The sequence below is a fragment of the Eumetopias jubatus genome, unplaced genomic scaffold, assembly GCF_037043125.1.
Source record: "Eumetopias jubatus isolate StellerSeaLion01/CBP00866 unplaced genomic scaffold, mEumJub1_p1.0 scaffold_10, whole genome shotgun sequence".
Classification (NCBI taxonomy): Eukaryota; Metazoa; Chordata; class Mammalia; order Carnivora; family Otariidae; genus Eumetopias; species Eumetopias jubatus.
The window spans coordinates 129293152-129319584 of NW_028274816.1; the positions used below are offsets into that span (position 1 = coordinate 129293152).

Sequence of the window (26433 nt, forward strand, 5' to 3'; positions counted from 1 at the left end):
TTCCCAGGCAGCTGTCCTTCCTGTGGCAGGAGGGGAGGGTCCCAGGATGTGCCTTGTCAGCTCACTCTCAGACTTTTTACTACAAGATTAATGAGGTGCTTGTATATCCCTAATTAAAACCTGATTTGTTTCCTTTCTGCACACGGAGCATTTTGCCAGATGTGGGAGACAGGTGTGTTGGCTTCAGAACCAATCCTTAGGGTTTAGGGAGACAGCCCTACTCACTTCACGTAAGGAAACGCATGGGTTGCAAAGTATGCTGATGGCGAGGTAGCTGCATACTGACCTGGCAGTTCATCAAGGGAAGCCTCTTGGGTAGTGCAAGATGCCTGCCTGCTCAGGGGCAGGGAGGTCACACGGGTGCCATGTCTCTACAGGGCATGGTGCTCAAGCTGGGGTTGTGAGCATGGGTTGGATGGGTTAAGGGCACTCTCACTGAGGGGGAAGGGAGGGTGTCTTATTTTTCAATGATTCCTCTATCCACATTATCAGAGAATTTAGGATTTTGTTTCCCTAAAGCAGAGATTGTAGAAATGGGAGATTTCAGATTTGAAACTTCGAAAAGCTGGATTTGGCATTTGTAGGTGGGTCCACAAATGACAGTAAGTCCAAGAGGTGGTAGGGCAACCGGTGCTGGGCCAGGCAGAGGCCCCGGGCGGGTCTTCAACTTAGCCCCGTCTCATCAGGCCACAGTCCCTGGAAATGTGGAGCCGCACTCCTGTCTGTGATAATTGTACGCTCTCAAGAGTCTTAGGGGGTAGGGGTTTTTCCCATGAACCCCACAGTGCCCAGGAGCCCCTCCCGGGTGGAGCACAAGCTGAATTACACAGGGGACCTTCCAGTGAAGGTGCTCCCGATGTTCCCACCAATGTGGCCCTGGCCGCACAGTAAGTGGCAGGCCTGGCATCAGCGGGGCTTCGTCTCAGAAGGGGTTGGGGGCCAGGGTAGTCAGCCCTACAACCGAAGCTCTAGCCACCATCCACCCCAGACACCCCTACCCTGTGCCTCAGCAAAAACCCCTTGTGAACTCCAGCACTGTTTTATTTGGGCCCAAGATGTCAGGTATGGGGCAGTTTCATACTACCCCATTTCCACAGGAACCAAAGCAACGCTGTTATTTCCAGATGTGAATTAGTAAGATAAATTCAGGAGTAGAATTGGCATCTCCAAATAGTAAGGTAAAAATGGTTTTCTATCAAAATTGTGATTAAAAAAATATAAAGTTAAACCCACAGGCATAGAAGGAAATGGCAATCCTGATAACTGCCCTGAAATGTCAGCCTCAAACTTCATCTAAATCTTTTGAGCAGGTGAACCCTGGGGAGGCCAGCGCCCCTCGGGGGGGTGGGGGGGTGGGAGGTGATGGGGTCAACTGTGAGCCTGCCTGGGTTCCATTTGGACCAAGCTCTGTAGTGCCTCTGGCCGTATGTCAAGTCCCTGCTGGGGAAGGCAGGAAAAAACATGGGGTAGTCACTGCAGAGCTGAGATAACGGGGGGCCAGGCCAAGCCCTGCAGCCAGGGCTCAGTGTGGGAAAGGCTGGCCCCAGCCGGCATTCCCCAGCTTTGTGGTGGCTCTCAAGAAGTGGGGGACCTTCTGCCCATTTGGGCACTGCTAAGGCCATGCAGCAGGGGTCTGAGGGCCAAGCCTGTGGTCGCTACAGACTGACAATTCTCAGTGTCTGAGGACGAGAGCTGGTCCCAGAGCCTCGGGCCAGTGGCGGGAGGTGGGGAAGGAAGGCTGGGTCAGGTCCCAAGGACAGGCCTCTGGGACCAGCTCTGGCCCTTCTGAGCTGGAGCGCAGTACTCCGCAGAAGCCAGGATGAGGGGCAGACAGAGCGTGGAAGTGGTGTCACTGTAGGCAGGCAGGCACGAGTCTGGGACCGTGGCGGGCTGCTAGGACAGCATGGACTGCTGCACTGCCTTCTGCAGTGACTGCCGCGTCACCAGCAGGCGCACCACCTCCTCCGAGCGCTTGGTGAGCCGCTTCCGGGCTTGGTCGTGCGTGACCATGGTCATGTCCCAGCCATTCACCTGGCCCAAGGAAAAAAATACAGCCTACCTCAGTTCTCTGCTGTCTGGGATCTGGAAGCAGGACGGGTTTTGGGGTCCTGGGTCACCCAAGCAGGCTCCCAGGCTGATGTGTCTGGGCTGGGGGTGCCAAGCACCACAGATGAGGCACACAGAGGAGAGAGTCCGCCCCCTCTGGGAGCAGCACCAGCATGCACTCTCGATGGTTTCAGGGAGTCTCCCAGCTGCCTCAGGAGGCAAGGGCAGCCCCTAACCCCGAGTGCTTCAGACCCTTGGGCCCAAGCCCTGTTTTCCTCCTTTGGGACATGTGTTACCTGCATTATCTTGTCTCCAATCTGCAGCCCAGCAATTTCAGCAGGGCCTCCTTCAGATACTCGTGTGACATAAATGCCCTGGAAAGAAACAGCCCAGGTCAAAGCCCAGTGTCACTGGACTGGCACCTATCCAGAGAGCAAAGCCCAGCATGGCAAACTCCCAGCCATCCAACTGACTCTGCACCAAGTCTGCCCCCCAGTACAGGCTGTGCCAAAATAGAGCTGCCCCACCATGCTCTGGCCCCTGCTGCTGGCCTCTTCCTGTTCCTCCTGGGCTCTGAGTGAGTCTTCCTAGGGCTGGGAGGTCTACTCCCCACCCCCATCCCTACTTATCATTTCTTAAACCTTCCTAGGACTGTTTGAAAGACACAGGTCTACTCCTTCCATGAAGGCCCTAGAAACAGAGATCCACCATCTCAGGCCTTTGTCCCCAGTGGAAAAGTCCCAGGACCCTGGTCCCCCTCACCTTGTCTGTCTTATCTTCTGAGAATGGATTCTGGGAGGGATCCTGGTCAATTCCACCTCCAATACTGAAGCCCAGTATTAAATTCTCACCTTGACGCAGCTTGTGAATTTCAACTCTTTGCTGGCAAAGGAAAAAAGGAGTTGGGGGCAGGTGGGTGTGTGGACAATGAATCTGGTCTGTCCAGCAGCAGCCTCAGGCTGCTGGGCCAGCTCAGAGCCATGCCAAGGGGGTGGAGCCCAGGGCCCTTTGCAGGATTCCAGCTGGTCACCACCCTGGGAGATCTGCGGTGGGCTGAGACTCAGAACTCAGCCACAACCCACCTATGCAACCTTCTCTCCTAGCCTCTGTCCCCTTCCTGTTAGTCTCAGGCACCAGCCTTAGTCAACATGTACTCCCGGTCCAAGAGCCAGGATGCTATAGATGGGGGGCCTGTGTCCCAGGGGAGGGACCACACAGGGCAGAAGGGGTCAGGCCCTGAAAAAAAAAAGTGCAGGTACTTTGCTGAGGCAGCTCACTGCTGAGCCAAACCTGTCAAGGGCAAGACTAGAGATGCTCCAAAAAAAGAGAAGTTCAAACTTGCACAGAAAGGAGAGGCAGGGCTGTCCTGGCCAAGGGACAGAGGCAGAGGCCTGAAGGTACTATGGATGTATGTCCATGAGATGAGTGTCCACTACAGGACTGGAACTGGGAGGTGAGGTGAGGCTGGGGCTAGCTCAGGAAGGCTGTGGACTGCAGGCCCAAGATGCTGGGCCCTGAGGGGGAGGGGGTTTCTCTGTCAGCCCCAGACCCTGCTCTTGTGCAGTGGAGGAGGCAGAAGAGGGTTCTAGAGCTCTCCCACCATATTCTGGGGCTGTGGTTCCCAAACTGCTAGGCTCCTTTCAAAGCCCTCAGCAGGCACCTTCCAGTCACCAGAGCATAGGGGCTAGACCAGATCACCCCACCCCAAAAGTTGAGTTTACAGGAAGAAGGAAAAAAACCAAAGTGACTTGATCTGGACCTGAAGAGTTTCAAACCAGGCCTTGAATGACAGGAGTTTGGACACCTGACTTTGATTCTGGGCCCACTAGACCTCTCAAGAGTCCGGAAATAAGGTTGGTCATGGTCAGGTTTGATGCTAGAATGACCACTTGGGCAGTTAGGAGGGGAATGGATGTCTTCCAGCGGTGGGATTTGGAGGCCAGGGGACATGACTACTTGGAAAGTGAGATCAACAAGACTTGAGGACTGCTTGTGGTGGAGAGGAGTCAAGCGAAGCACCCAGCCAAGTGGCCTGGCTGAACACAAACATCTCCCAGCTGGGGACACTGAAGAAGCATTCTGGAGGGCCAGGAGCCACCCAGGCAAATGTCCAGAAGGCAAATGGACCTATGGAGCCAGAGTTCAGAGGAGAAGCCAAAACGGTTTTAACATTCTCAAGATACTAACTACATGGGATAAGGCAGAGACCTGGGAGGAAGCCTCCCCTACCCCATCCCCAATCCAAAACACAAGAGAGGCCAAACCCCACCCAGCACGTTCAGACATGTTCCTAGTGTTAACAAGAATTGGGAGGGCACGGTCTTACAGTTCCGAGGAAGGCCCAAGAACCTGCCAGGACAGGCGAGAGAGGAAGCAGGAAGTGTGACCCCTGAGGCCCACTAGACCTAGATCGTTGTGCCCCAAAGTGTGAATTCCTCCAACACCTTTGCACACCTTTGAGCCACCCTCAAGATTAGAAGGGAGTACAGGCCCTTGGGCTGGAAGACAAGGCCCTGTCATTGACTTACTAGGTGCCATCAGGCAGGTTACTGCCCCTGTGCCTCCCCTACACCACCTTTCCCCCACACCCCACACCCCCACCCCCATTTAAGAAGCAAACCTGGCTCCTTCTCTCTGAGGCAACTAGGGATCTAGAAAAGCAAGGTTGGTGCAGTCAGGGTGAAGCTTGGGACAGCTGTCCGCAGGTGCAGAAATGTTTCTTAGTAGCCCAGGCCAGAGCTCGTTCTCTAAGCCCAACCTCACATGCCACTTTAATCAGCGGCTTCACACCCTGTCAGCGCCTGACTCCCCTGCACACCCATCTGAGATACTGCAGCTGGTCCCGTGGCCTCAGGACTGGGACTTCCATCTGACCCAAAGCCTGTCCAGCAGGCATTTCTTCTCAGAGATCTGGGTTCTTCCTGTGGGCTTCCTTTAGGGCTGGATGTGAACAGACCTCTCAATGGAACTCAGTTTCTCCACCTCCGCCTCGGAGTCGGCCTCCAGGCCCCACTCAGCTTTGGCACTGGTGTCTGAGTCTAATGTCCCAGTCTCTCTCCTTCCCTTTGCCTATTCTAATAGCACTTGGCACCCAAGACAAGCCAACGGCGAGAGCCAGGGGCCTGAGCTAGCCCAAAGGGTCTGGTCTCCTCTGGCCCCAAGTGCCAGGCGGGGCACCCGGACTTTGTCCCAAGGGCTGGGGAGCCAAGGAAAGTTTGGAGCAGGAGCGAGTCAGTTGCGTGCGCCCTCACTCTGGAGCGGGCGGCGCTGGGTCCGAGCAAGCAAGGCTGGACGGGAGGGATAAGGGCCGGCTTGCTACTCAGGCCCCGGCCACCTCCACCCCCCAGTCTCCCTCTGGGCGGCGGCGGCGTCTCCGGCAGGGGAGGAAGCACTTCCTCATTCCAGAGGCTGCGACTCACGGCCGTCGGGGCTGGCGCCCGCCCCCCGCCGCTGCCCAGCTGGGGCCTCGGGCCGGGGAAGAGGGCGCTCTCCCGATACTCCCACAGCTGAGGATTTTCTCCTCAGTCCTTCCCGCCTCTGCCGGCGGGATGGAGTCCAACGAGGCGGCGGCAGTGCGCGGGGTCTGGTCGCGACTCCGGGTGTTCCGGGGGCACTTGGGCCCCGGCCATCTCTATTTCCTGGCTGGGGAAGACCGCAGTCCCGCTGGGACAGAGCCGGGACCGGAGGCCTGGCCGCCGGTTTGCAACAGCCCTGGGTTCCACGCTTTGTCAACCTGTGCGGGGTGTCCGTTTTCCTATCTGCAAAGTGGGGCTAAGCCAAGACCGAGAGGAGCCCGCGAGCGCACTCACCACCACGGCGGTGACCGGCTGGCCCGGGATGTAGGACATCTCGACCCCAATCTGGAAACCAAGCCCAGCTCAGGGAAGCCCGCAGCGAAAATCCCAGCAGCCGCGCCCTCCCTGCTTAACAAAGGCACCCCGACTCGGGCCGCCCCTTCATGAATAGTAACGAAGCCCCAGCCAGTCACCCGCCGGAGCGCTGTTCGGCTTCCGGAAGTCCCTGTGCGAGCGTAGAAAGGCGGGGAGTGGGTGGGCGCCCGCGTCAGGGGGCGGGAGCGAGGTTTAAGCGCATGCGCAGCGTGAGTCCTCCCAGCAACCTCCAGCGCAAGATGGCGCCGGGAGGCGCTTTGCAACTGGTCGTCTGACGGGACGCCAAGTGTCTGTGTCCGCCGCCGTGTTGCAGGTAACTGGGTGAGCCTGGGTGGGTCGGCCCGAGCCCTCAGCCTTCTCTGCGTCTTTTGAAGGTCCGAGAAGCAGGAGTGGTGTGAGGTGTTGGAAGTCCCGGGGGGAGGGGCGGCGTTAAGGTAACTCGCCAGGCTCTGCGGGCCACTTGCAACTTGGTTTCCTCCGCAGCTCCGCGAAAAGACAGAGGCTGAGCCCGGGCGAGTGCGATGGCCGCTGTGGTGGCCAAGCGGGAAGGGCCGCCGTTCATCAGCGAGGCAGCTGTGCGAGGCAACGCCGCCGTCCTGGATTACTGCCGGACCTCAGTGTCAGCGCTGTCGGGGGCCACGGCCGGCATCCTCGGCCTCACCGGCCTCTACGGCTTCATCTTCTACCTGCTTGCCTCCATCCTGCTCTCCCTGCTCTTAATTCTCAAAGCGGGAAGGAGGTGGAACAAATACTTTAAATCACGAAGACCCCTCTTTACAGGAGGTCTCATCGGAGGCCTCTTCACCTACGTCCTGTTCTGGACGTTCCTCTATGGCATGGTGCACGTCTACTGAACGGGGGCAGGGATGACTTTTTTAAAAAAAACAGATTGGGAGGACTGTCGCCAGAAATTAACACCGTGTAAACTTAGTTTTTAAATTGTTAAATTCGCTGCTTGTTCTGTAACGTTATAATTTATAGCTGAAGACGAAGAGCCTGTAATATTCTTCAGATTAAATGAAACGTGAGACACTTCGTGGAGTATTTTCGTATCTTCACTCATACCCCATGTCTGCCGTGGGTGCAAAACGCCAAGTTTTGACTCCTAGAGAGCTGTGCTGGGTCTTAGCCTTCTGTAATTTCCTTGAATTTACACGTAGGCCATCCAGAGAGGGCCACTGGGGCCCAAGTAAAGAGAACTTACTGTTAACATCCTAAGAACTAATGAACAGTTAATATTAAGCGTTTCCTATATGCCAAGCATTGTGCCTTGTACCTTTTACACCCGTTATCTCATTTAATTCTAGCAGTATCCTCATGGGGTAGATACAATTATTATCCCTCATTGATGAATCTGAGGCTCAGGTTAAATATACCTCTGCCATAAGAGGCCCAGCTAGAAAGAGAGCCAAGTTTGAAATACAGGTCTTCGATTGCTCTCACTGTACTGGCTGAGTGTACCTCTTCAGATCCCAGCCGCCCCGCTCAGTAACCACCACTTTCAGGTATGAATTTCAGTTCCATTTCATCTAGTTACAGCTAGCTGTCATTTCCGTTTTAAATACGTTCAAGCTCTTTTCTAGAATATGTCTAATGGAGATTAAATAGAAGACATTTAAGCTAAACTTTGGGCCTGTTTAGAGTGTAGTGTAATGCTTCTGTCTCTGTGCTAACCCATGATCCCTGCTTGTCAGAGGATATCTTAGAATAAAGTACATACATTTGAGAAATACATATTGCATTAGAGTCATAGTAGTGAACATGTTGCTCATGGAATTTGTAGTCTAACTGGGAAGACCAGTATTACCTATTACCTAGTCGGTTAAGTCTCTGACTCTTGATTTAGGCTCAGGTCATGATCTTGGGGTGGGGGTGGGGGGGAGGAGTCTTGGGATGGAGCCCTGCCTCAGGCTAGGACCTCAGCAGGGAGTCTGCTTTCCCTCTCTCTGCCCCCCTCCCTAGCGCGTGTGCTCATGCTCTCTCAAAATAAATCTTTAAAAAAAAAAAAGTCTTTGAGGAAATTATATTTGAGACCTCAAAGTTGAATAACAAGTATGAAGAAGGGGCTACTTTCAAGAAAGCACATGTGTGAGGACCACTGGGTAGGAAGGAGTTTGGCCTGTACATGGAGACTTGGAGAAGAGGCCAAGACCAGTAGTTGGACCAGATCATGGAAGACTGTAGTGGAGATTTTGGCCTTAATCCTTAGAGCAATTGGGGGAAGCCTTTTGGAAGTTTTAGCCAGAAGTGATGTGATCACATTTGGATTTTTTCAAAAGAATCAGTTTCAGGTCAGAAGAGGATCTGAGCTTGAATCCAAGTCCCCTTTTACAGACAGTATGTGGCCCATGGCAGATAACAGAGATGGATCTGGGACTCAGACCTCCTGAAGCCTTTGGGGTTCTGGGCCACGTGCTTGCACACGAAGGGAAGAAACAGGTGAGACCAGTTTTGCCTCCCTCACCCAGTGACCTCCAAACTCTCTCAGGACACCACTGAAGAGGCTCACAAGCATGGTTTGCATACTCACCCTTCTCAACCTCCCTGACCTCTTAGGGCTTTTCTCTCCGTGGAAAGGGAAAGTTCATTCCTGATGTGGAGTAAAGAGGCAGTCCTACTGGATGGGGGGGTAGTGCGGAATAAGTGAGCTGATTTACTTAACCATTTCTCTATCACTAGGCAGTAAGGTTGTTTAAAATGTTCACTATTATAAAAAATATTGCAGAGACTGTCTTTATATCATTTTGAGGGAACTTAACTCCTAAAACAAGATAAAAACTTGATTCCAAATGCTTTCCAGAGTTTTATCAGTTAACACTCATTGAATGAAAAAGTACCAGTTTTATGGTGCCTTCCTAGCCTTTTAATGTTTGCTCATTTAGTTTCCTTCCATTTGAATTTCTTTGCAAAATAATAGGGAACATAATCTATTGCTCACCGATTGTTCCTGTATCTGCCTCTTTTGGTCTCACTTTCTCCTTACATTTTCCTCTAAAACACAGGGTGACCAAGAAGATACAAAGAGGGGAAAAAATCAAGATACATTTAAAGTTAAAACCTTTTATTGTTTTATAACCAAACAAAAATATCAGAATACGTTTATACGGCAGGTCCCAGACAATGGCTGCCATCTTTCCTCCTCTTAATTCTGTGCACTGGCCTAAGGGAAAACAAACAGCCAGGAGAAAGGTGTGCCTTTTGAAGAGACAGTTCTCTAGGGTCCACTGGAGAGTATGCTCTGAGGAGAGTTGCATCACTTGGGTGGGTGGACTGCAATCAAGTGGAGCCCTTTTTCAGACATGCAAGATGCCATTCCAAGTGGGGTGATTTAGGGACTCTGCAGAGCACGGTAGTCCTTAGCTGGGGTGCTCAGATACCTGAAGGAAGTCCTGTTCCCACTTTACAGCACTGAGAAGAACTGATGGGGTGGCGGGGGCAAGAAGGCAGCCATGACTGGTCAGCCCTGGTGAGAACACTTCGCTCTTTCATGGCTGGTCCCCTTGATAGTAGCACCCAGTTTACAGATCCCATTGGCCAGCATCATGGCACTCCCAACGCATGGAATTAAATCATGAGGAAAATACCAGGTGGATGGCTTTAGGCCAGGGCCTGAGGGTAGGCATAGATGGTTCAGGTGATCCTGTAATGTCAGCATGGAAAGGAGCTCTGGAGAGGCTGATATGCTCATCTTCCTGAGGAGGCAACTGGTGCCCCAAAGGGAAGGGGCCTTCCCAAGTGGGGCTCAGGTTCCCACTTCACTTCCCATTTCAAAGCCAGTTTCTGTAAGATTCAGGAGCCTCCCACTCATGCACCGAGATTATGCAAAAAAAAAGGGGGGGGGGGTTGTGCAAAAGCAAGGAAACTGGCAGCGTGCAATACTATCCAGAAGCTGGAATGGGGTCACTGGCTTTTCTGAGCCCAGGACCCAGGATGTGTAGGGGGGGCCACCTGGAAAGCTTAGCTGGACTGGAAGCTAAGTCCTCTGTGACACTGAAGTTTAATGGCAACCCTTAAAGTCAGTGGATGGAAAGAAAGCCTCATAAAACCAGATTCAGTCACACTGTCTCCACCCATTTCCTCAGTTACTCCTTCTCATGTCAAAGTGTTCATTTTACACGTGTGCTTCCCTTACCTGGAATGCTTCCCCATGGCCTAGTTAGATGGCTTTCAGATTTCAGCTTACATGTCACTTCCTTGGGGAAACCTCTGACTACCCCTTGCCGAAAATTCAGTTTGTGGTCATAGGCGTGACCACTGACTAAGGTACACCTCCTCCGAGACTGTACGCACTTGGACAGGGACAGTTTTTGTGTTTCTCACAACTGTGTCCCCATATCTAGTCCAGCACCGGACAATACGTACCCAACAAATATTTACCAATTGAATGAATACTGTAAGAAGCCATTCTGATCCCAGGGTAAGATCAATAGTACAACTTTCCCCGAGTTACGTGGCCACTGCCAAGCAATTCTAAAGACGGGTTCACACAAACCACACTGACTCCTAAGCAGCCAAGGTGCCTGCCCTTTTTATTTCCTCCGGAACATGAAAGTACCACGCCAGATTATCAAACCCTAGGGTTTGCTTTAGTGAGGAAGTGAACACCATAGTGGATCACCCGGAGTTTTCACTTTCCATTCAGAGAGCAAGTGGGCTTGTTGACAGGTTACTCGACAAGGAGCAAGCTTCCTGTTTGGGGGGGACCATGCTTCTTGGCCCCAGGGGCACAGCCCTCTTGCAAGTCCCTCTGACCTCTCCAAAGGCCCCAGTGGAAGGATGCTTCCCGCCTCCTCTGTGTGCAGAGAACCAAACCCTTCTGACTTGACGGTGGCCCAGAGAGCGCACTTCCAAAGAGGACGCTCCCTAGCATCCGGGTAGCTGTGAGAACAAAGCACCAGGGCTTGCTGGGCCAGAGGCAGCACCGCGGGCCTTTGCTACTGAGCGATCAGACAGCAGTGAGTGATGAGTTTTAGGTCTCTCCTCTTGGGTTTACACAGGGACTCCTCAGACGCTGGGAGAGGGAGAAGTGAGCTAGCCGACTCCCCAGCCCAGTACTTAAGTGTCCTCCATCGTGTCCCTTTCTGACAGAGGAGACTTGGTCTGATGTTGCAGGCATCAGGAAGAGTTCATTTCCTGAGTGACAGCACAAGTAACCAAGTAGATGCTCAGCAAAACAGGAGAGCCTCTTGAAATGTGTAATAGGCTGCCTCGGGGAACAGGGGTGGGAGGGGAGCTTTTCACTGTCATCTTTTGTACCTTTTAGTTTTTGAATCATAGAAGTATTATCTAGTCAAAATATTTTAATTTAAATACACTGAGCTTGCCACTTTCCTGGGGGTGGGGGTGGGGAATCCTCTTGCTCTCAAAGTACAATATGTGTAAGTCTGACCTAGACATTGGCATCACCTGTCAAAGCGGGCCTTTTCCTCCGTTGGAACCAGGCTTGGCAGATCTCTTTAACCCGTGCTCTCAAGCAGCAATGTTCACACGGATCACCTAGGAATCTTCCTGAAACAGGTTCTGATGTAGGAGAAGGGAGGGGCCCACGACTGCCATCTCCAACAAGCTCCCAGGGGAGGCCACTGGGCCACACTGGAAGTAGAGAGGCTCTACAGCCACTAGGGGGGGAAGCAGCACCGTTCTGCAGGGTGGGGGCGGGGTGGAGTGGGCGAGAAAGGAGAGGCTGGGGTGAGGGGCGAGGGCCTCCCTAGTAACAACTGCTTCCACCTGCCACGTGAGTGCCACCTATTGTTATGACCAGCCCTTCAGACCCAGCCTTTGAGGAGAAAGGGAGGGGGGCCAGGTAGGGTCACCCAGCTGCACAGAACTGCGAGACAGGAACAGGCACGTAATCTCCCATTTAGGTGAGACACTATGCCCGAGGCCTCCTGAGACTGGGCAGGCAGACTGGAGCAGAGGCCTCCCTGCCTCCCCTTCCCCACCTTAGCTGGAAGCCCTCGAGGCTGCATCTCCCCGCAAGGGCCAGCTGCCTCCTTACACATCCAGTCCTTTCCTCGTGGCCTCCTTGGCCACCTTTTTTTATCCCTGAGGGCAAGGCCAGATGTCCCCGTGGATGTTAGCCAAAGCCTTTCTCTGAGGAGCCAGGGGTCTCAACAGGGATTGTGAAAGTCTCAGCTAGAGGCTGGAGGAAGGCCAGGCCGGTCGAGGCTGGTTGTGATGTCTACTGGCTCTGGAGGGAATTACACGTGTGCTCTCCCCGCCCCCGCCCCCGAGGGCCAGGTCAGCGTCTCATTTAAGCATCTCTTGGATGGGGCACAGCCTACAGCAAATAATGTGTATCGTGTGAATGAACGAATGAATGAACGAACTAGGTTCTCAGAAAAACGAAAACACTTTAGTACCACCCAGGCCGGCGGCCTTACCCCACTTGGCTCTCCAAGGCCGCCTCTTGCAGATCGGAGCCACTCTGGCCGCTAGGAGGCTCCCCTGCCCCAGCCCCAGCCACACACACAGCACACCCAGCACAAAGCCTGCAGCAGGATCCCAGGCAAACACAAGACACTGCTCAGTTCAGAGCTGCAGGTGGTTCAGCCCCAACATCTCTGGCTATGCGTCCACGGTCTGCAGGTTCTGTAGCTGCTCCACATTCACCTCTCCCTTCCCCAGGTGGCCAGACCTGTGTGTGGATGGGCGGGGGGAGGAGGGGGGCACACAGAGGACAATCGGGAACGCTGAGAACAGAGACGGCCGCCCTAAAGGCAGAGCCCACCCTCAGCGCATCCAGAGAGAGGGGCCGTCCAGAGGACCCCCCCTCCACCCCGGCCACAGCCCGGCCGCATGTGGATGCTCAGGTTGGGGTCTCTGGGGCCATAATGAGCAGCTGCCACTGTGGTGGTGCCCAGAGGGCACCCAGAGCCCCCACAGCAACAGCAATAGGCAAGGAAAGCATCTGATGGGGGGCAGCAGAATGGACTTGATGAGGCAGAAAAACCTGATGGAGAAGAACTGGATCTCAGAGACTTACTGCCTGTGTTCAAATCCCAGCTCTCCCACGTATTAGCTGTGACTTGAGCAAGTTACTTAACCTTCCTTGCCTCCATTTCCTTGTTAGAAGAGGGACGGCTAGTGTGCCCCCCAGGAGGTTGCCGGAAGGAGTTCATACATACAAAGAGCTCAGAGAAGCGGCAGCAGAGTAAGCCTGAGGGAGTGGTGGTACGGCTGGGAGTGCACAGCAAGCGGGCGGCCTTGTGGTCATTTGGGGGCGTGGAAGGAATACCAGGCTAAAGCGCCCCCTCTCCACACAGTCCAGCGTGGTGGGGCTCTCCTGGGTCCTGGACATCCTGCCTTGCAGCCAGGTCGCCCTGGAGCAGGCAGGAGAGGAGAGGCCCATGCCATCTCTGCAAGGCTCATCCCGGGGTCCTCTGCCCCACAGCCCCTCACCTGGGGGTCTGGAGGTGTTGCTGGCCTGCACAGCCTTTCCCCTTCCGGGTGCCCCCTCTGAGATGCGCCTCAGGCTGCCCGGCCTCCTCTGCCTCTGGGGTCCCGCCCTGCTGCGAGGGTTCTGCCAGCCCCTGGAGGACCCGGAGGATTCTGGGCAGGACAGGACCCAGTTAACCCTGGCCTGCAGAGCCCAGCGGGGGTGAGGGGGGGCACCCCTGTCCCTCCAGCCGTGGAGCGATGAGGCCTTCGTCAGGGTCAGGGTTAAGGGCTCAGCCTGCCTCAGGGCCGGTTCAGTCCAGGGAATGATGTGTTGTGGCGGGGACAAGGGAGTGCCCGTGCCCATCTGGAGCCCACCATCTGCAATCCCCCTTCTGATCCCAGCTCTTCCAGAATGGCTGGGCCAGAGCCCCTTTCCCCTTCCAATATGCCTACAGACCTCTGGATTTCCCACTTACACTGTGTTCTGCTGCTATGAATACACACATAACACACCACCAAGCTCACGGCCCAAAAGAGCCTGGAAATAGACCCCCAGAGTAAAAAACAAGAAATCCGTCTTTTTCTTCCCTTGCCACTCCAGCGTCCCTTAACCCCAGTCCACCAGGAATACCATGTCCAAGAATCCTAAAATTTAAGTGCTCAAAGGCTCACAGAGAGAGACACTGAGGCCCAAGGAAGCCTGGGGGGACTTGTGTGAAGTCACATGGTAGATAGTGGCAGAGTCAGGCTGGGAAACCAAGTCTCCTGCCCATCCTAGGCAGGCCTTGTTTTCTGCAGCTGCTGTGGGGCAACATCCAGCTCGGTAAAGCAGGTTCTCCAAACATCCCACTTTCTGCCGCCCTTCCAGGGGGGCTCCCAACGGTTCAGCCCTGCCTCCCTCCACACCCCAAGCACCACCATCCAACCAGGGTAAAGTTTCTAGGCCAGGGATGGGAAGGCTGGTCAAGGGGGCTCTTCAAGGGTCCCCTCACACTGCTGGGGAGGAAGCATCACTGACCTCACTTCCTCATACTTCTTGTCTCGGTAAAAGTGGCTCTTCTTGATGAAGTAGATAAGTACCAGGTCACAGAGGAAAGCCCCCTGCAGCAAAAGAGTTGGGGGTTCCTGACTCAGAATCCTAGACATCCAGAAAGCAGACTGCCACTTGACACATAGGGCATCCCGTCTGATCTTGCACCAACCCCTAAGGGGGCATCGTTGTCCCCCAATTAACAGATGAGGAAACTGGGCTCAGCAGGAGGCACCTTTGTCAAAGGCCACAAAGCTGGTTCATAGTAGAGCCAAAGTTAGCCTGGGGCCCATCTGCTCTATCAGGCCAAGCACCCCCTGCACTACCCTGACCCCACTCAATTGTGTCTTCAATGAATGTATGCTGAGCACTCACCATGTGCCCGTCACTGCACTGGGGTGCAGGAGGATTAAGACAATGAGACCCTGTGGGGACTGTCCCTCTGGTGCAGGAGACACGCATGTAAATTATGACAGTGACATATCCTATGATGAGGACAGGAGCAAGGAAGCAGAGAGAAGACAGGACTTCACTCAGCCTGGGGACAGATATCTGGGCTGAGTCTTGAGCGTTGAATGGAATTTATACACAAAAAAAGGAAAGGAGAGGAAAAGAAAAGGAAAGAAAAAAAAAGAAAAGAAAAAGCCAGCCAGCCCAGGGAGGGCATTGCCCAGGTAGCAAAGGACAGTGCACAGGGTCTGTGTTGCAAAAGCGAGACACGCTTCTGGAGAGGTGGGATGGGGACCAGCTGGTCAATTGTCTTACAATGCCTTCAAGGCCTCGGTCCTAATCCCTTAGGGGAAGACACTGAAGGGCCTTGCATAGGGGTAGGATGCAGCTTAGAAAGGTGGGCTGGTCCCTTCAGTAGTCACTTTGAGAGATGGACTGGAGGAGACCTAAAGAACAAGGCCGACAGGGGTGGTCAAGGCAAGATGGATCCAGCTGGGACCCACCAACAGCCGTTCACAGGAGCCTCCGACCAGAGGGCGTGCGGCAAATCACAGAGGGCCCCTCCGCCCACAGCCCTGCGGGCAGGGGTGTGTCCTGCAGGGCTGAGGACGGGGTGAGGGCGCCTGGGGGCTGAGGGACGGGCTCATAGGTGAACCCGGGCCTCTGACTCTGGGTACTTCACAGCTCGTCCCCTGCTCCCCACTGAGGTGCCCAAATGTTACTTATCACTTCCCTGTTGCGCAGAGAACATTCCTCCACCCAACCCGCATCCACACCCCTTGCCCTGTTTTCTTTATTTCACATGTGTGGACCCCAGGCCCTTGTGTCTGACTTACCCACAGCGTGAGGAAGTAATGACTGACAGAGGCCCAGCTCTAAGGAAGTCACAGAAGCAAACGTGCAGGGCTCCCTAACAATGCTGGTTGGCAGTAAAGAGGACTCATTTGGGGCTCGCTTTCATCCACCACCTCTCAGGAGAATATGGCCTTGTCACATCCTGTTCCCCTGGTCTTAAGAAAAAGGCCACCCCAGGTCCTGCCGGAAGCCTCCCACAGGGCAAAGAGGACGAGGCTGCCGGAAACCCTGGCAAGGAGCTTGCCGGGAGGAGCACGAGCCATGACAGCTCCCAGGGCTTTAAGAAACTTCCAGAAGAACAAGGGGGCACGACAAGAGATTCGGAGGAAACCTTTGCCTACCCTCCAGCAAGTACTTCCTCTCCAGTGAGCCCCCTGGGCTCAGCTGAAGGGACAGATCTGAGGGAGGACTGCAGCCTGACTTCCCTGCTGCTCGTCTGTCAGCCCTGTGCCCTTCAACGGGGCTGCGTGCGGTGTATGTCCCCTCCTGAGGCTGGGCAGGCCCGGGGTGGGGCATGCTGGAGTCCCTGGAAGCCTGCTGTCCACCCGTCCCATGTTCACCCTGCTTTGTTTTTGCTCCCCAGGAGACAGGCAATTTCTGGAGACGTTTTTGGTTGGGGAAGAAGGCAGTGCAGGCATCTAGTGAGTAGAGGTGCCCAGCGCCATGTTGTTAAACACCCTAGAGGGCACAGAGGGCCCCACACAAAAAAGAATTCTCTGGCCCAAAATGTCAACAGGGACAGCTGAGAAACCCTGTAGATAGCTGGGTCCCGTCTCTTTTCAGCAGCAGCACAGATGAGGCTTCGGAAGTTCAGGGACTGACCCCGGATCCTAGAGAAGCCCAGCCCTGCCCCCAGCACCAGAGCACCAGGCAGATGGCTCTCTGGCTCTGGAAACAGAAACTCGGGCAGTCACTGCCACCTGGGGGCTGCCGACAGGTGTCAGGTCCCAGAAAGCCTGACCTGCATCCCACTGACCTCGCCTGCTCTTGTTCTTTCTGCAACATCAGGACAGCACCTCCCGAGCGATCCCCCCACCCCCAGGCCAGTGCTCAGAGGGTAAAGGTGAAGGGGGGGGCGGTACTCACAGCACCCATGAGCGCCACCCCAGAGCCAATGTTGACGACCGTGGGGATGAGGCTGAACTTCCCTGCCTGTAGCACAGAGAAACAAAGCAGGGTGAACATGGGATGGGTGGACAGCAGGCTTCCAAGGGACTCCAACACGCCCCACTCCGGGCCTGCCCAGCCTCAGGAGGGGACATACACTGCACACACCTTGCCATTCACCATCACATCAAAGCGGATCCCATAGGCTTTCATCAGGGTGCGGAACTCCACTCCAGCAGCATCTCGGTAATATTTGGCAAACCTAGGGGAGACCTTCCCTGCTTGGCAACACATACTTGGCTGCTTTGGAGATTTATAAGCACCCCCCAAGACCCTGCTCTTAGCAGCCTTGGGGGAGGTTATAGATCCTCTTGCCAACATTACGGTAAAGATTCATCCAGATCTTTGAAATCCTTACAGACATTCCCTAAGAGGCAAGGGCTTTCCCACTATATGCTGTGCCAACCCAGGGCCACTAAAGCACTGAGGGAGGTGACCTGGTTAAGAAGCCAAGCCTCAGCTTCCTGGTGAGCCCACAGGGTGACAAAAACTTCTCTCCTTTCCCAGAGATGCTCCCCCTTGCCATCCCTCACCTTTCCTCAGCTCTTTCTCCCTATACCTTCCACTCTAATATCCACCCCCAATAAGGGGTGTCAGAGTGCTGGCACCCAGAAGAGGACAAAATGTGGACAGGGTAACAAGACAGCAAGTCTAGCCCCACTTACCTGAAGTTGTACCCAGAGGAGATTGAGTTTTCTGAAAATTTGTTGTCCAGACGGCTAAAAGAATAGTGAGGGTTGCATTCAGAAGGAGCTTTATCAAGATCACAATCCCATTCAATCTGAATTCCTATCACACCACCCTGATGAAGAAGAGACAAGAATCAGTGCACAGAACTTTGTGGAGTGGACAAAAGGCACAGACCAGCTCCTCACAGGGAGCTGGACAAGATGGGAAAAGTACTCAGGCCAAGGGTCAGCCCCCCTGAAGCATCCTTCCAGGAAGAAGATGGAAGTTCCAGGGTCCTAGCCCCACCTTTGGAGTGGCTGAGGAAAGCACATCGCCGAGAGCGCCCAACCCCAGAACCCTCCTGTTTCATTATTCCGTGAGCGAGCACCTACAAAGGGATGGGCACCTCACACAAGAGCCAGGATATGCCAGTGAGGTTCCCTCTGGCTCAGTTTCAACGGATGCCCCAAGGACTGAGAACCAACAGCAGGTGCTCAGCGTGCCTCCCACTGATGCCTGAGTTCTGACAGACTGTGTGTCATAGCTAATTCTGAAGACAGTGAGTCCCTGGGGCAGGGAACTTTGTCCATCCCACCCCACAGGTCCCCCTACTCACCATCCTCTTCGTGACAGAGCCCAGACCCAGAGCTCTTAGGCCCCCTGGCCCCCGGGCACGGTGCCCTGAGAGCACGCCACTCACCTGCACAGCTATCTCCTGGAAGTTGCTCCCCGTCCAGCTGACCACAGACCCCAGTTGGAAGATGGGGCAGTAGGGGTTCTTGGGGCCAAACCGACAGGATTTCAGGAAAGCTCTGTCATTGGTGTCTAGCACATTGGTCCTGGATGGAGGCCACAAACAGACAGTGAAATGAAGCTGAGACTTGCCATTCCCAGGCCAGAGACAGCCTGGCCCAGGAGTCGCTGGGCCTTTACCTGGCCCAGGCTGAGTCCCTGACTTTAGCCTCGACTCAAGTCCTGACTACTCCCCCTCAGCACACCCCACTAACCTATTGCATTCAAGGACAGAACCCCACTCCCACAGCAAGAGGAAGGGGTGCTCCAGCATCACCTGGTGGTTCATTCACATACACCTCCACACCATGCACACGGGCCCACGCACAGTGACAAGGAGGCAGATCCCCAGGAACCAAGTCCCACGTACTTGGAGAAGTTGAATTTGGGGAAACGAATGAAGTTCTTTATGTAAACGGTGAAGTCTTCAGCCTTGCCCAGCAGTGGCTTCCTGAAAATGAAGCCGGAACAGCTTGTCCAGGAGGCCCTGCCCCTGCTCCCTCTGTACATCCCCCCAGGCCTGTGGCAGTGCTGGGGCTGGCCCACTCCCTGCAGCCCCTGGAGCCTTTACCAAAGACCATTCATTTGCTTGTGTTGGGGTGGACCTAGGGCTTGGTAGGGTGTGCTCGGAAAGAGGATCTCAGGGTAGACGTGTCTCCACCATCAGGCTGAGACCCACTCACTGCCCAGGGAGCTCTTCTGGGTCCTGAGGCTGGAGCCACTCACACTGGTCTGGGCTTTGTCTCCACGGGGCACCAGGCGAACACCTCACAGGTGCCCCTTTGCATGCTGCCCACCCGCAGGCAGCGGCCAGTCTTCACTCCTGTAGGATTGGGGCAGAGATGATGCTAGAAGCCTCCTGGCTCCATCCCCCACTGTGCTCCCAGCCCTGACCATTCCGGGCCTCACCATTTCCAGCCACAACAGGCTCCCCAGGGGGACAGTCACTATCTGTGTAGCACCAGGCATCCGGAATGCTTTCGCTCTGTCAGAAAGAAAGGGCACCTGGGTGGGGGAACTTCCCTGCAGGGGCCCCAGTTCAGAACCAGGTCCCATCCCAGGAATCAGGACAGGGGTTCCTCCCGAGTGGGGTCACACACCCTTTGAGAACCTGCTTCTCTCCCCCAAACACTGCAGGTACGTGCTCTGGTACACATATCCCCTGGGGCACTTGGAGGGGATAGAAACCCCTGCTTCAGGAGAAGGGTAGACCCCAACCACGGCTGGAGGCTCTCCCACCCCCTCCCCTGCTTTCTGCACCACATCAAACCTCAGCACAGGTTTCCTGCCGCTGGTTGGCGGTCACGATCAAGTTGGTGACTACGAAGAAGACGTTCTCTCCCTGAGGAGCCAGAGAGGAGTTGAGGGACATCCTCCTGCCCTCTTGGGGACCCTCCTTCCCAGGGCTTCCTGGCAAGGGTTGGGTCTCTGCATGGGTGTTGAGGACAACAGGGCCACAAAATCAGTGGATCCTACCCATCTGCCCACTGACTTTGAAGTCTCTGAGCAGACATCCTTTGATAGGTCCCTTTCAGGCCCACAATCCCAAACTGCTCCCTCCATGAATTCTTATTCTGACCTCAGTCCCTGGGATCCAAGCCCAGATCTGGGAGAAGAGGCCCAGACAGGGTGGCCCAGGCCCTGGCCCTGGCCCAGGCCAGTTGTGAGCAGGCCAGGGAGCCATTCCCAAGGGCAGCCAGTGGCTAACATAAGGAAGCAGTGCTCTGTGCCAGGCCACCTAACTCACACTGACCTGAACGTTCTTGGGGCCCCATTTGGTTTTTACAGGCTCGGGGTTTATTGGGATGGAACGGGTCTCATAGGCACAGTCAAGGAAAGCAGGGGGTCGGTGTGGAGGGAAGGCTCTGGGCAGGGTCTCCATCTGCAAACTCTGGCAGCTGTCCCGGGCCAAGGGAGTCCCTAGGTACCTGAGCACCTTCCTATGTGACCCCCCCGCCAAGCCAGGCCCTGCTAGCCCGGGCCCTAGTGCTGTGTGGGACTCAGACCTGGGGTGGGATGACATAGTCGGCAACATCCCAGAGCCGCTCCCCGAGCTCAGATGTGTTGGTGAAGGTCACACCCTTGACTTTGGTGACAATGCTGCTCTGCAGGGAGGTGTCAGTGTCTTGGTAACCCTTCTTCACCAGGAACACCCAGCTGCAGGGAAAGGGTCAACAGGTGGGCATCAGCCTCATTGCTGTCCTCAGGGAATTTTCCCAGGGGCTTCACCTTTCCCACCAGCTCCTGGGCAGGGGTCAAAACTCCACTGCTGCCTAAAACCTGGTTCTGCAAGCAGCAGAGGTGACAAGCAATCCCAGAACAGGAAGACAGCTACTCTCAGGGGCTGGGGCCCTGAAAATGGCCCAGGTTGGGCCAAAACCTGCTCACACATGCACTGGGGATGTGACCTCGGGAGAGGCAATGAACTCTGGGAGTTAACACAGGGTAACAGTGCCTCCCCCAGGGATGTGAGGACAGTTAAAGGAGATGGTACATAACCTGAAACTGTTCACGGACAGGCCGCAGACAAATCCAAACTAAGGGGCATTCTACAAAATGAGAGTACAAATCCTATATTCTTTGACACCCCAAACACACACAATAAAAGAAAAAATAGATAAGTGGAACTTCATCAAAATTAAAAACTTTTGTGCAAAAAAAATAAAAAATAAAAACTTTTGTGCATCAAAGGACACTATCAAGAAAGTGAAAAAATAATGCACAGAATGGGAGAAAATATTTGCAAATCACATGGTCAGGGTCTAGTGCCCAGAATATATAAAGAACTCCTACAACTCAGCAATGAAAAAGACAAATAACCCAATTTAAAAATGGGCCAAGGATTTGAGTAGACATCTTCTCCAAAGAAGATAAACAGACGGCCAATAAGCCCATGAAAAGATGCTCAATGTCATTAGGCATCAAGGAAATGAAAATCAGAACCACAATGAGATACTACTTCACACCGAATAAGTTGGCTGTAATTAAAAAAATATATAAAAGAAAATAACAAGTGCTGGTGAGGATGCAGAGAAACTGGGACTCACTGATAGGAATGTAAAATGGTGCAGCTGCTGTGGAAAACAGCTGGTAGTTGACCCAGCAACTTCCTGCCAAAATATATACCCAAGAGAACTGAAAACATATCCACACAAATACTTGTAATGAATGTTCTTAGTAATGTTATTCGTGACAGCCAAAAAGCAGAAACAGGTGCGCCTGGGTGGCTCAGTTGGTTAAGCGTCTGCCTTCAGCTCAGGTCATGATCCCAGGGTCCTGGGATAGAGTCCCACATTGGGTTCCTTGCTCCACGGGGAGCCTGCTTCTCCCTCTGCCCCTCCCCCGCTCATGCTATCTCTCTTTCTCAAATCAATAAATAAAATCTTAAAAAAAAAGGTAGAAACAGTCCAAATGTCTGTCAACAGATGAATGGATAAACAAAATGTGGGTATTATTCAGCCGTAAAAGCAATGAAGTACTGATTCACGCTATAGCATGGATAAACCTTGAAAACATTATGTGAAGTGAAGAAACCAGACCAAAAAAATGTTGTATGATTTCATTTATATGAAATGTCCAGAAGAGGTAAATCTACAGAGACAGAAAGTACATTAGTGGTTGCCAAGGGATGGGGTAGGGGAGAATTCCGACTGCTAATAGACATGGGTTTCTTTTAAGGGTGATGGAAATGTTCTGAAATAAGACAGTGGTGATAGTTGTACAACATTATGAATGTACTAAAAACTACTGAATAGTATAATTTTAAATAGTTGAAATGGTGAATTACATGCTAGGTAAATTTTACTTCAATTAAAAAGTTGTAATAAAATAAAAATCCTGTACTTTTCAAAAAACATCAGTGTCAGAAAATACAAAGAGTCTTGGGTACAATTCCAGATTAAAGGAGACTAAGAAGACAAAATGAATGAATGAATGCAAGGCAGGATTTCAGATATATATATATTTTTTGCTATTAAATGTAATTATTAGAGCAATTTACAAGAGGTCCATAGGTTAGAAAATAATATTGTTTCAGTGTTAATTACCTAATTTTCATAGCTGTACTTGGTTAAATAAGAGAATTCCTTGGTTTTAAGAAATATGCACTGAAGTCTTTAGTAGTAGAGGGGCATAATGTCTGCAACTTACTCTTTTTTAAAAAAGAGTTATTTATTTGTTTGTTTATTTATTTCAGAGAGAGAGTGCTAGTGGGGGCAGAGGGAGAGGGAGAGAGAGAGAAGCAGACTCCCCGATGATCAGATCTCACACCAGCAGACCATGACCTGAGCTGAAATCAAGAGCCAGACGCTCAACCGGCTGAGCCACCCAGGCGCCCCTGCAACTTACCCTTAAACAGAAAAAATTGCATATACACACACATCATGTGTATGTGGGGAAAGAAAAGGGAAAGGACAACACAAATGTAGTAAAATGTTAACATCTGGGGAATCTAGGTGAAGGACGTTTTAAAAAGTTTGTACTACTCCTGTCACTTTTCTGTAAGTCTAAACTTTTGTTGAAATACAAAAAAAAATTTTTTTTTAATGCGATGGCACATGTAAATTGCTTAGCACAGCGAGTGCTGGGCCACGGAAGAACTCAAAATAGGCTCTAACCAGCCTACTGTTGACGTTTACTGTTAAGGTTAGAGATCGTCCAGGGCGCCTGGGTGGCTCAGTTGGTTAAGCGACTGCCTTCGGCTCAGGTCATGATCCTGGAGTCCTAGGATCGAGTCCCGCATCGGGCTCCCTGCTCAGCAGGGAGTCTGCTTCTCCCTCTGACCCTCCCCCCTCTCATGTGCTCTCTCTCTCATTCTCTCTTTCAAGTAAATAAATAAATTAATTAAAAAAAAAAAAAAGGTTAGAGATCGTCCAGGTTAACCCCTTGGGAAAGCTGGGAAAACGGAGTCCAGGAGAGGGCCGGAAGCTGCCTGCCTGAGGTCATGCAGGAGTGGCCGGGGGTGCCCTGCACCTCCCAGCATGCCAGTAAGGGTTCTTTGTATAGCAGGTGCCAACCAAGATGTGCCCACTCTCTTCATCTCTGGGGCAGACCTGCTACATCCTAGGCCCTAGACTCTCCTGTCCCCAAGGAAACCTGAGACAGCTGTGACAATGAGTAGGGACACTGGGCCCAGCCTGGACAGGAACATTCAGCAGATGCCAAGGAACAATGCACATTCATTCATTCATTTCACACCTGCTTCCTAAGCAGTTAGGTGATGCCAGGCCCTGTGTGCCTTCATGGTGTACCCCCCCCCCCGCCCACTGGACGGAAGGCAGACAAGCAAACGATCCCTACGGAATATATCAGAGGAGTTATTCAAGAACCTGGGTCTGAAGGACAAGTGGGCTTTAACCAAGTAGAGGAGTAAAGGCGCGCCTGGCTGAGGACCGACATGTACAAAGGCCCTGGGGTGGGAGGCATTCAGGTTCCTTAGGAATGAAGCTCCATGGGCACTGACCTCCTAGTGAGGTCAGGGGGCCCAGTCAGGAAATAGGAGGGACTCAACAGCATTTACTGAGGCAGTAAAAGAGGCACATCAGCCTCCTACTCATTTGGTGTCATTTCCTCCTTCCACCTGTCCCTCCCTTCTTGGGGGGGGGGGCTCTGAACAGTGCCTGGTTGAGCATCTCCAAGGAGCTGCCCCCTCCCCTGACGGTGGGAAGGGTTAAAGGTGAGGCAGACAGTCCAGCTGGGAGCCGGGTAGTGGGCCTCTGAGCAGGACCCCTAGCAGGATCCCAGAGAAGCCAGCCAGGGATGGGGTGAGTTGACAGAAGGGAGTGCTGAGACATGCCAGGCTGATGAGCTGCCCCAACCAGGAGCCTGGCACATGAGCTCGGTGTTTATAAATAACCCACCCGGTGCCCGGGCCTGCACCAGGCCAAAGGACCAGGGAGGCTCCCAGGGAAACAGCTGGAGCCCAGGCCCCCTGCGTCTTTGCCCCCCTCGATGGCCCTAACACTCAGAGCTCGGCCGGAAGGAAGGAGCAGCCCACCGAGAGCCTCATAAATGAAGGAAAGCTGAAGTCCCTGCCCGCAGCTCAGCATCTGCAGAGCCGGTGGGGAACCAGAGGGCTCCCCCTTGACCTGCCCACTCTTACACCCAAGAGCCCCTTCCCAAGCACAGGGAACGCACGTCCAGTTCCCGGGCCCCGGAAGGGCACAGGGTGGCCCAGAGCCTCCCTCTCCCCCCGCCCCACTCCCCGAAAGCCCCCGGAGAACTCACACCACCAGGTAGGTCAGAATGGAGACCTGCAGCAGCCGGTAGAGCAGGCCCACCTTCTTGTTCTTGGCGATGACGTACTTTTCGGTTTTGTAGTCGAACAGCGACTGGGAGAGCCCCTTGCAGCCCGCCTGCCCCATGGCGCTGGCTCACCTGCTCCTGCTCCCCGCCGGCTCCCCGCGCGCTCCGCGCCGGCCCCACGCCGCTGGGCACTGCGGCTCCCGGAGGCGCGGCTCCAACGCGCAGGGTCGCCGGGCCGGGCGCGCGGGGGCGCGGGCCGCTGCCGGCGACGCTGCGGAAACCGCGCTGAGGGCCGGGGACGGAGGGTGGCGGTGCCCGGCCTCAGCTGCGACCTGGCCGCCGCCTCTCCCTCTCCCTCCTCCCCTGCGGAGGACACGCCTATGAGGGCCTTCCTGAGGCGCAGGGCCGCACGTGCGGCCCCCCAGCCGGAAATCAGAAATCGGGCGCTGGAGGAGCAGGGGCGAGGGGATGAGAGTAGGAAGGGCTGCTTTTCAAGCAACCCCACTTTTTCTACTCCCAAAGCAATACTGGGGTGGGGGTTGGATAGATTGAATAAATGGGGAAACTGAGGCCAGGGGCGGCGGGACCTACAACACAGGAAATGAAGAGAGGGTAAAGAGCGTTTGTAGGCAAACACCCCGGGTTTGATTTTTCCTGCTCTCTGGGGGACCTTGCTTCTCACCACACAGGCTGAGAGAGACTGAAGACTTGCCTGATCCGTGGCTCCTGTGTCCTCTGTGAATCAGTGGATGTCCCTACAGGGGCAGTTGCTGCTCGCTTAAAACCAAACGCTCCCAGGGAGTCAGTTGCCAAGCAGGTCCCAGCGCCCACAGCATGAAGACCTCTGTACCAGATCTGGGACAGACAGATGGGCTGGGGCTGCAGAGATGTAGGCAGAATCACAAAATATGCCTGGAGGGAGTTCAAACCAACTGTCTGAAATGTTCCCAAAGCAAGAGATGCGCCTAATCTAGGGTGCTAAAACTGCACCCTCCTCACAGCAGGTGAAATTAAATGAGAGGGCATGGGCACTGGGATGAAGGAGGGCATCTCTGAGATCAGTTTTAGAACTTGTGACAGCCACGGAGAGGCAGGCGCTGTGAGTTTCTGCATCCGGCCATCTGACTAGAAGCGGTCCTGCTCCTCTCTCTACCCAGGCCTTCACACACATAGAAGTTCCCCTCCCTGAACCACAGGCGCCAGGCGTTAGAAGGGTCCCAAAAGTTCACCAAGGTGAACTTTCTCTAAAAGTAAAAGCTACAGGGCAGTAGGTGTCCAGTTTTACTGTGCATGGGAATCATTTGGAAGAAAAATGCGAATCCCTGTGCCCTGCCCCTTATATTTTCATTCCATAAGTCTAGGATGGGGCCTGGGGATCTGTATTTTGCTCTCAGACTGTCATTTGGGAAGCACAGATCTTTGCATCTTTTCATCAAATTCAAATGCCAGGGCGCCTGGGTGGCTCAGTTGGTTAAGCGACTGCCTTCGGCTCAGGTCATGATCCTGGAGTCCCGGGATCGAGTCCCGCATCAGGCTTCCTGCTCAGCAGTGAGTCTGCTTCTCCCTCGGACCCTCCCCCCCTCATGCTCACTCTCTCTATCTTGTTCTCTCTCTCAAATAAATAAATAAAATCTTAAAAAAAAAATTCAAATGCCATTTCCTCAAAAGATGTATTCTTGTTACCACCCCCCCAAAATTGGTCCCCACCCCAGTCACTTTCTATCCCATTACCCCTTCTGATTCCCTGAAAACACTTGTCATTCTTGGATAGGATCTTGTTTATTTATTGACTGTGTCCCCCACTAAGACCCTAAGCTCCTGGAGCATGGGGACCTTGCCTTTGGACATCTTTGTGTCCTATACCCACTGCTGTATCTGCCAGATATCAGCTCAATACATATTTGTCAAATG

The 26433-nt window shown here is 53.7% G+C and overlaps 3 protein-coding genes across 8 annotated transcripts; 1 reads left to right on the plus strand and 2 right to left on the minus strand.

The window, feature by feature from the left end:
* Window positions 1–1020: 1020 nt before the first annotated feature.
* TAX1BP3 (Tax1 binding protein 3) lies at window positions 1021–5998 on the minus strand. The gene is made up of 4 exons (XM_028095435.2): window positions 5856–5998; window positions 2809–2928; window positions 2343–2420; window positions 1021–2031 (listed from the first exon to the last, which is right to left on the minus strand). Exons 1-4 carry the CDS (start codon window positions 5892–5894, stop codon window positions 1894–1896), a joined length of 375 nt encoding a protein of 124 aa, XP_027951236.1. The 5' UTR covers window positions 5895–5998; the 3' UTR covers window positions 1021–1893.
* Window positions 5999–6138: 140 nt separating this feature from the next.
* EMC6 (ER membrane protein complex subunit 6) lies at window positions 6139–6971 on the plus strand. The gene is made up of 2 exons (XM_028095436.2): window positions 6139–6249; window positions 6420–6971. The coding sequence occupies exon 2, from the start codon at window positions 6458–6460 to the stop codon at window positions 6788–6790; it is 333 nt and encodes a 110-aa protein (XP_027951237.1). The 5' UTR covers window positions 6139–6249; window positions 6420–6457; the 3' UTR covers window positions 6791–6971.
* A 2009-nt stretch (window positions 6972–8980) lies between these two features.
* P2RX5 (purinergic receptor P2X 5) lies at window positions 8981–24730 on the minus strand. Of its 6 annotated transcripts, XR_015769367.1 has the most exons (14): window positions 24505–24730; window positions 20286–20436; window positions 19550–19621; window positions 19189–19264; window positions 19006–19102; window positions 18650–18730; window positions 18188–18326; window positions 17484–17620; window positions 16927–17020; window positions 16738–16803; window positions 14335–14417; window positions 13338–13487; window positions 11343–12573; window positions 8981–11069 (listed from the first exon to the last, which is right to left on the minus strand). XR_015769367.1 is itself a non-coding variant. In XM_028095437.2 (13 exons), the coding sequence occupies exons 1-13, from the start codon at window positions 24639–24641 to the stop codon at window positions 12504–12506; spliced, it is 1353 nt and encodes a 450-aa protein (XP_027951238.1). In that variant the 5' UTR covers window positions 24642–24730; the 3' UTR covers window positions 8981–12503. The 6 variants fall into 6 exon arrangements, 5 of the variants coding, with proteins under 5 accessions (XP_027951238.1, XP_027951240.1, XP_027951241.1 ...); XM_028095437.2 differs by having other exon boundaries at window positions 8981–12573; XM_028095439.2 differs by lacking the exon at window positions 16927–17020 and having other exon boundaries at window positions 8981–12573; window positions 17484–17537.
* Between the last annotated feature and the right edge of the window lie 1703 nt (window positions 24731–26433).

Bases quoted from the DNA above. Each gene is read 5' to 3' on its own strand.
- TAX1BP3 (XM_028095435.2), bottom strand. From the start codon at position 5,894: ATGTCCTACATCCCGGGCCAGCCGGTCACCGCCGTGGTG. The intron at 2,929-5,855 runs GTGAGTGCGCTC...TTCCTTTGCCAG, and splicing joins AGCCGGTCACCGCCGTGGTG to CAAAGAGTTGAAATTCACAA. The intron at 2,421-2,808 runs GTGAGGGGGACC...GTTTCTTTCCAG, and splicing joins CAGAAGATAAGACAGACAAG to GGCATTTATGTCACACGAGT.
- EMC6 (XM_028095436.2), top strand. From the start codon at position 6,458: ATGGCCGCTGTGGTGGCCAAGCGGGAAGGGCCGCCGTTCATCAGCGAG.
- P2RX5 (XM_028095437.2), bottom strand. From the start codon at position 24,641: ATGGGGCAGGCGGGCTGCAAGGGGCTCTCCCAGTCGCTGTTCGACTAC. The intron at 19,622-20,285 runs GTCTGAGTCCCA...CTGGCTCCTCAG, and splicing joins ACTATGTCATCCCACCCCAG to GGAGAGAACGTCTTCTTCGT. The intron at 14,418-16,737 runs GTGAGTACCGCC...CTTTTGCTGCAG, and splicing joins GGGTGGCGCTCATGGGTGCT to GGGGCTTTCCTCTGTGACCT.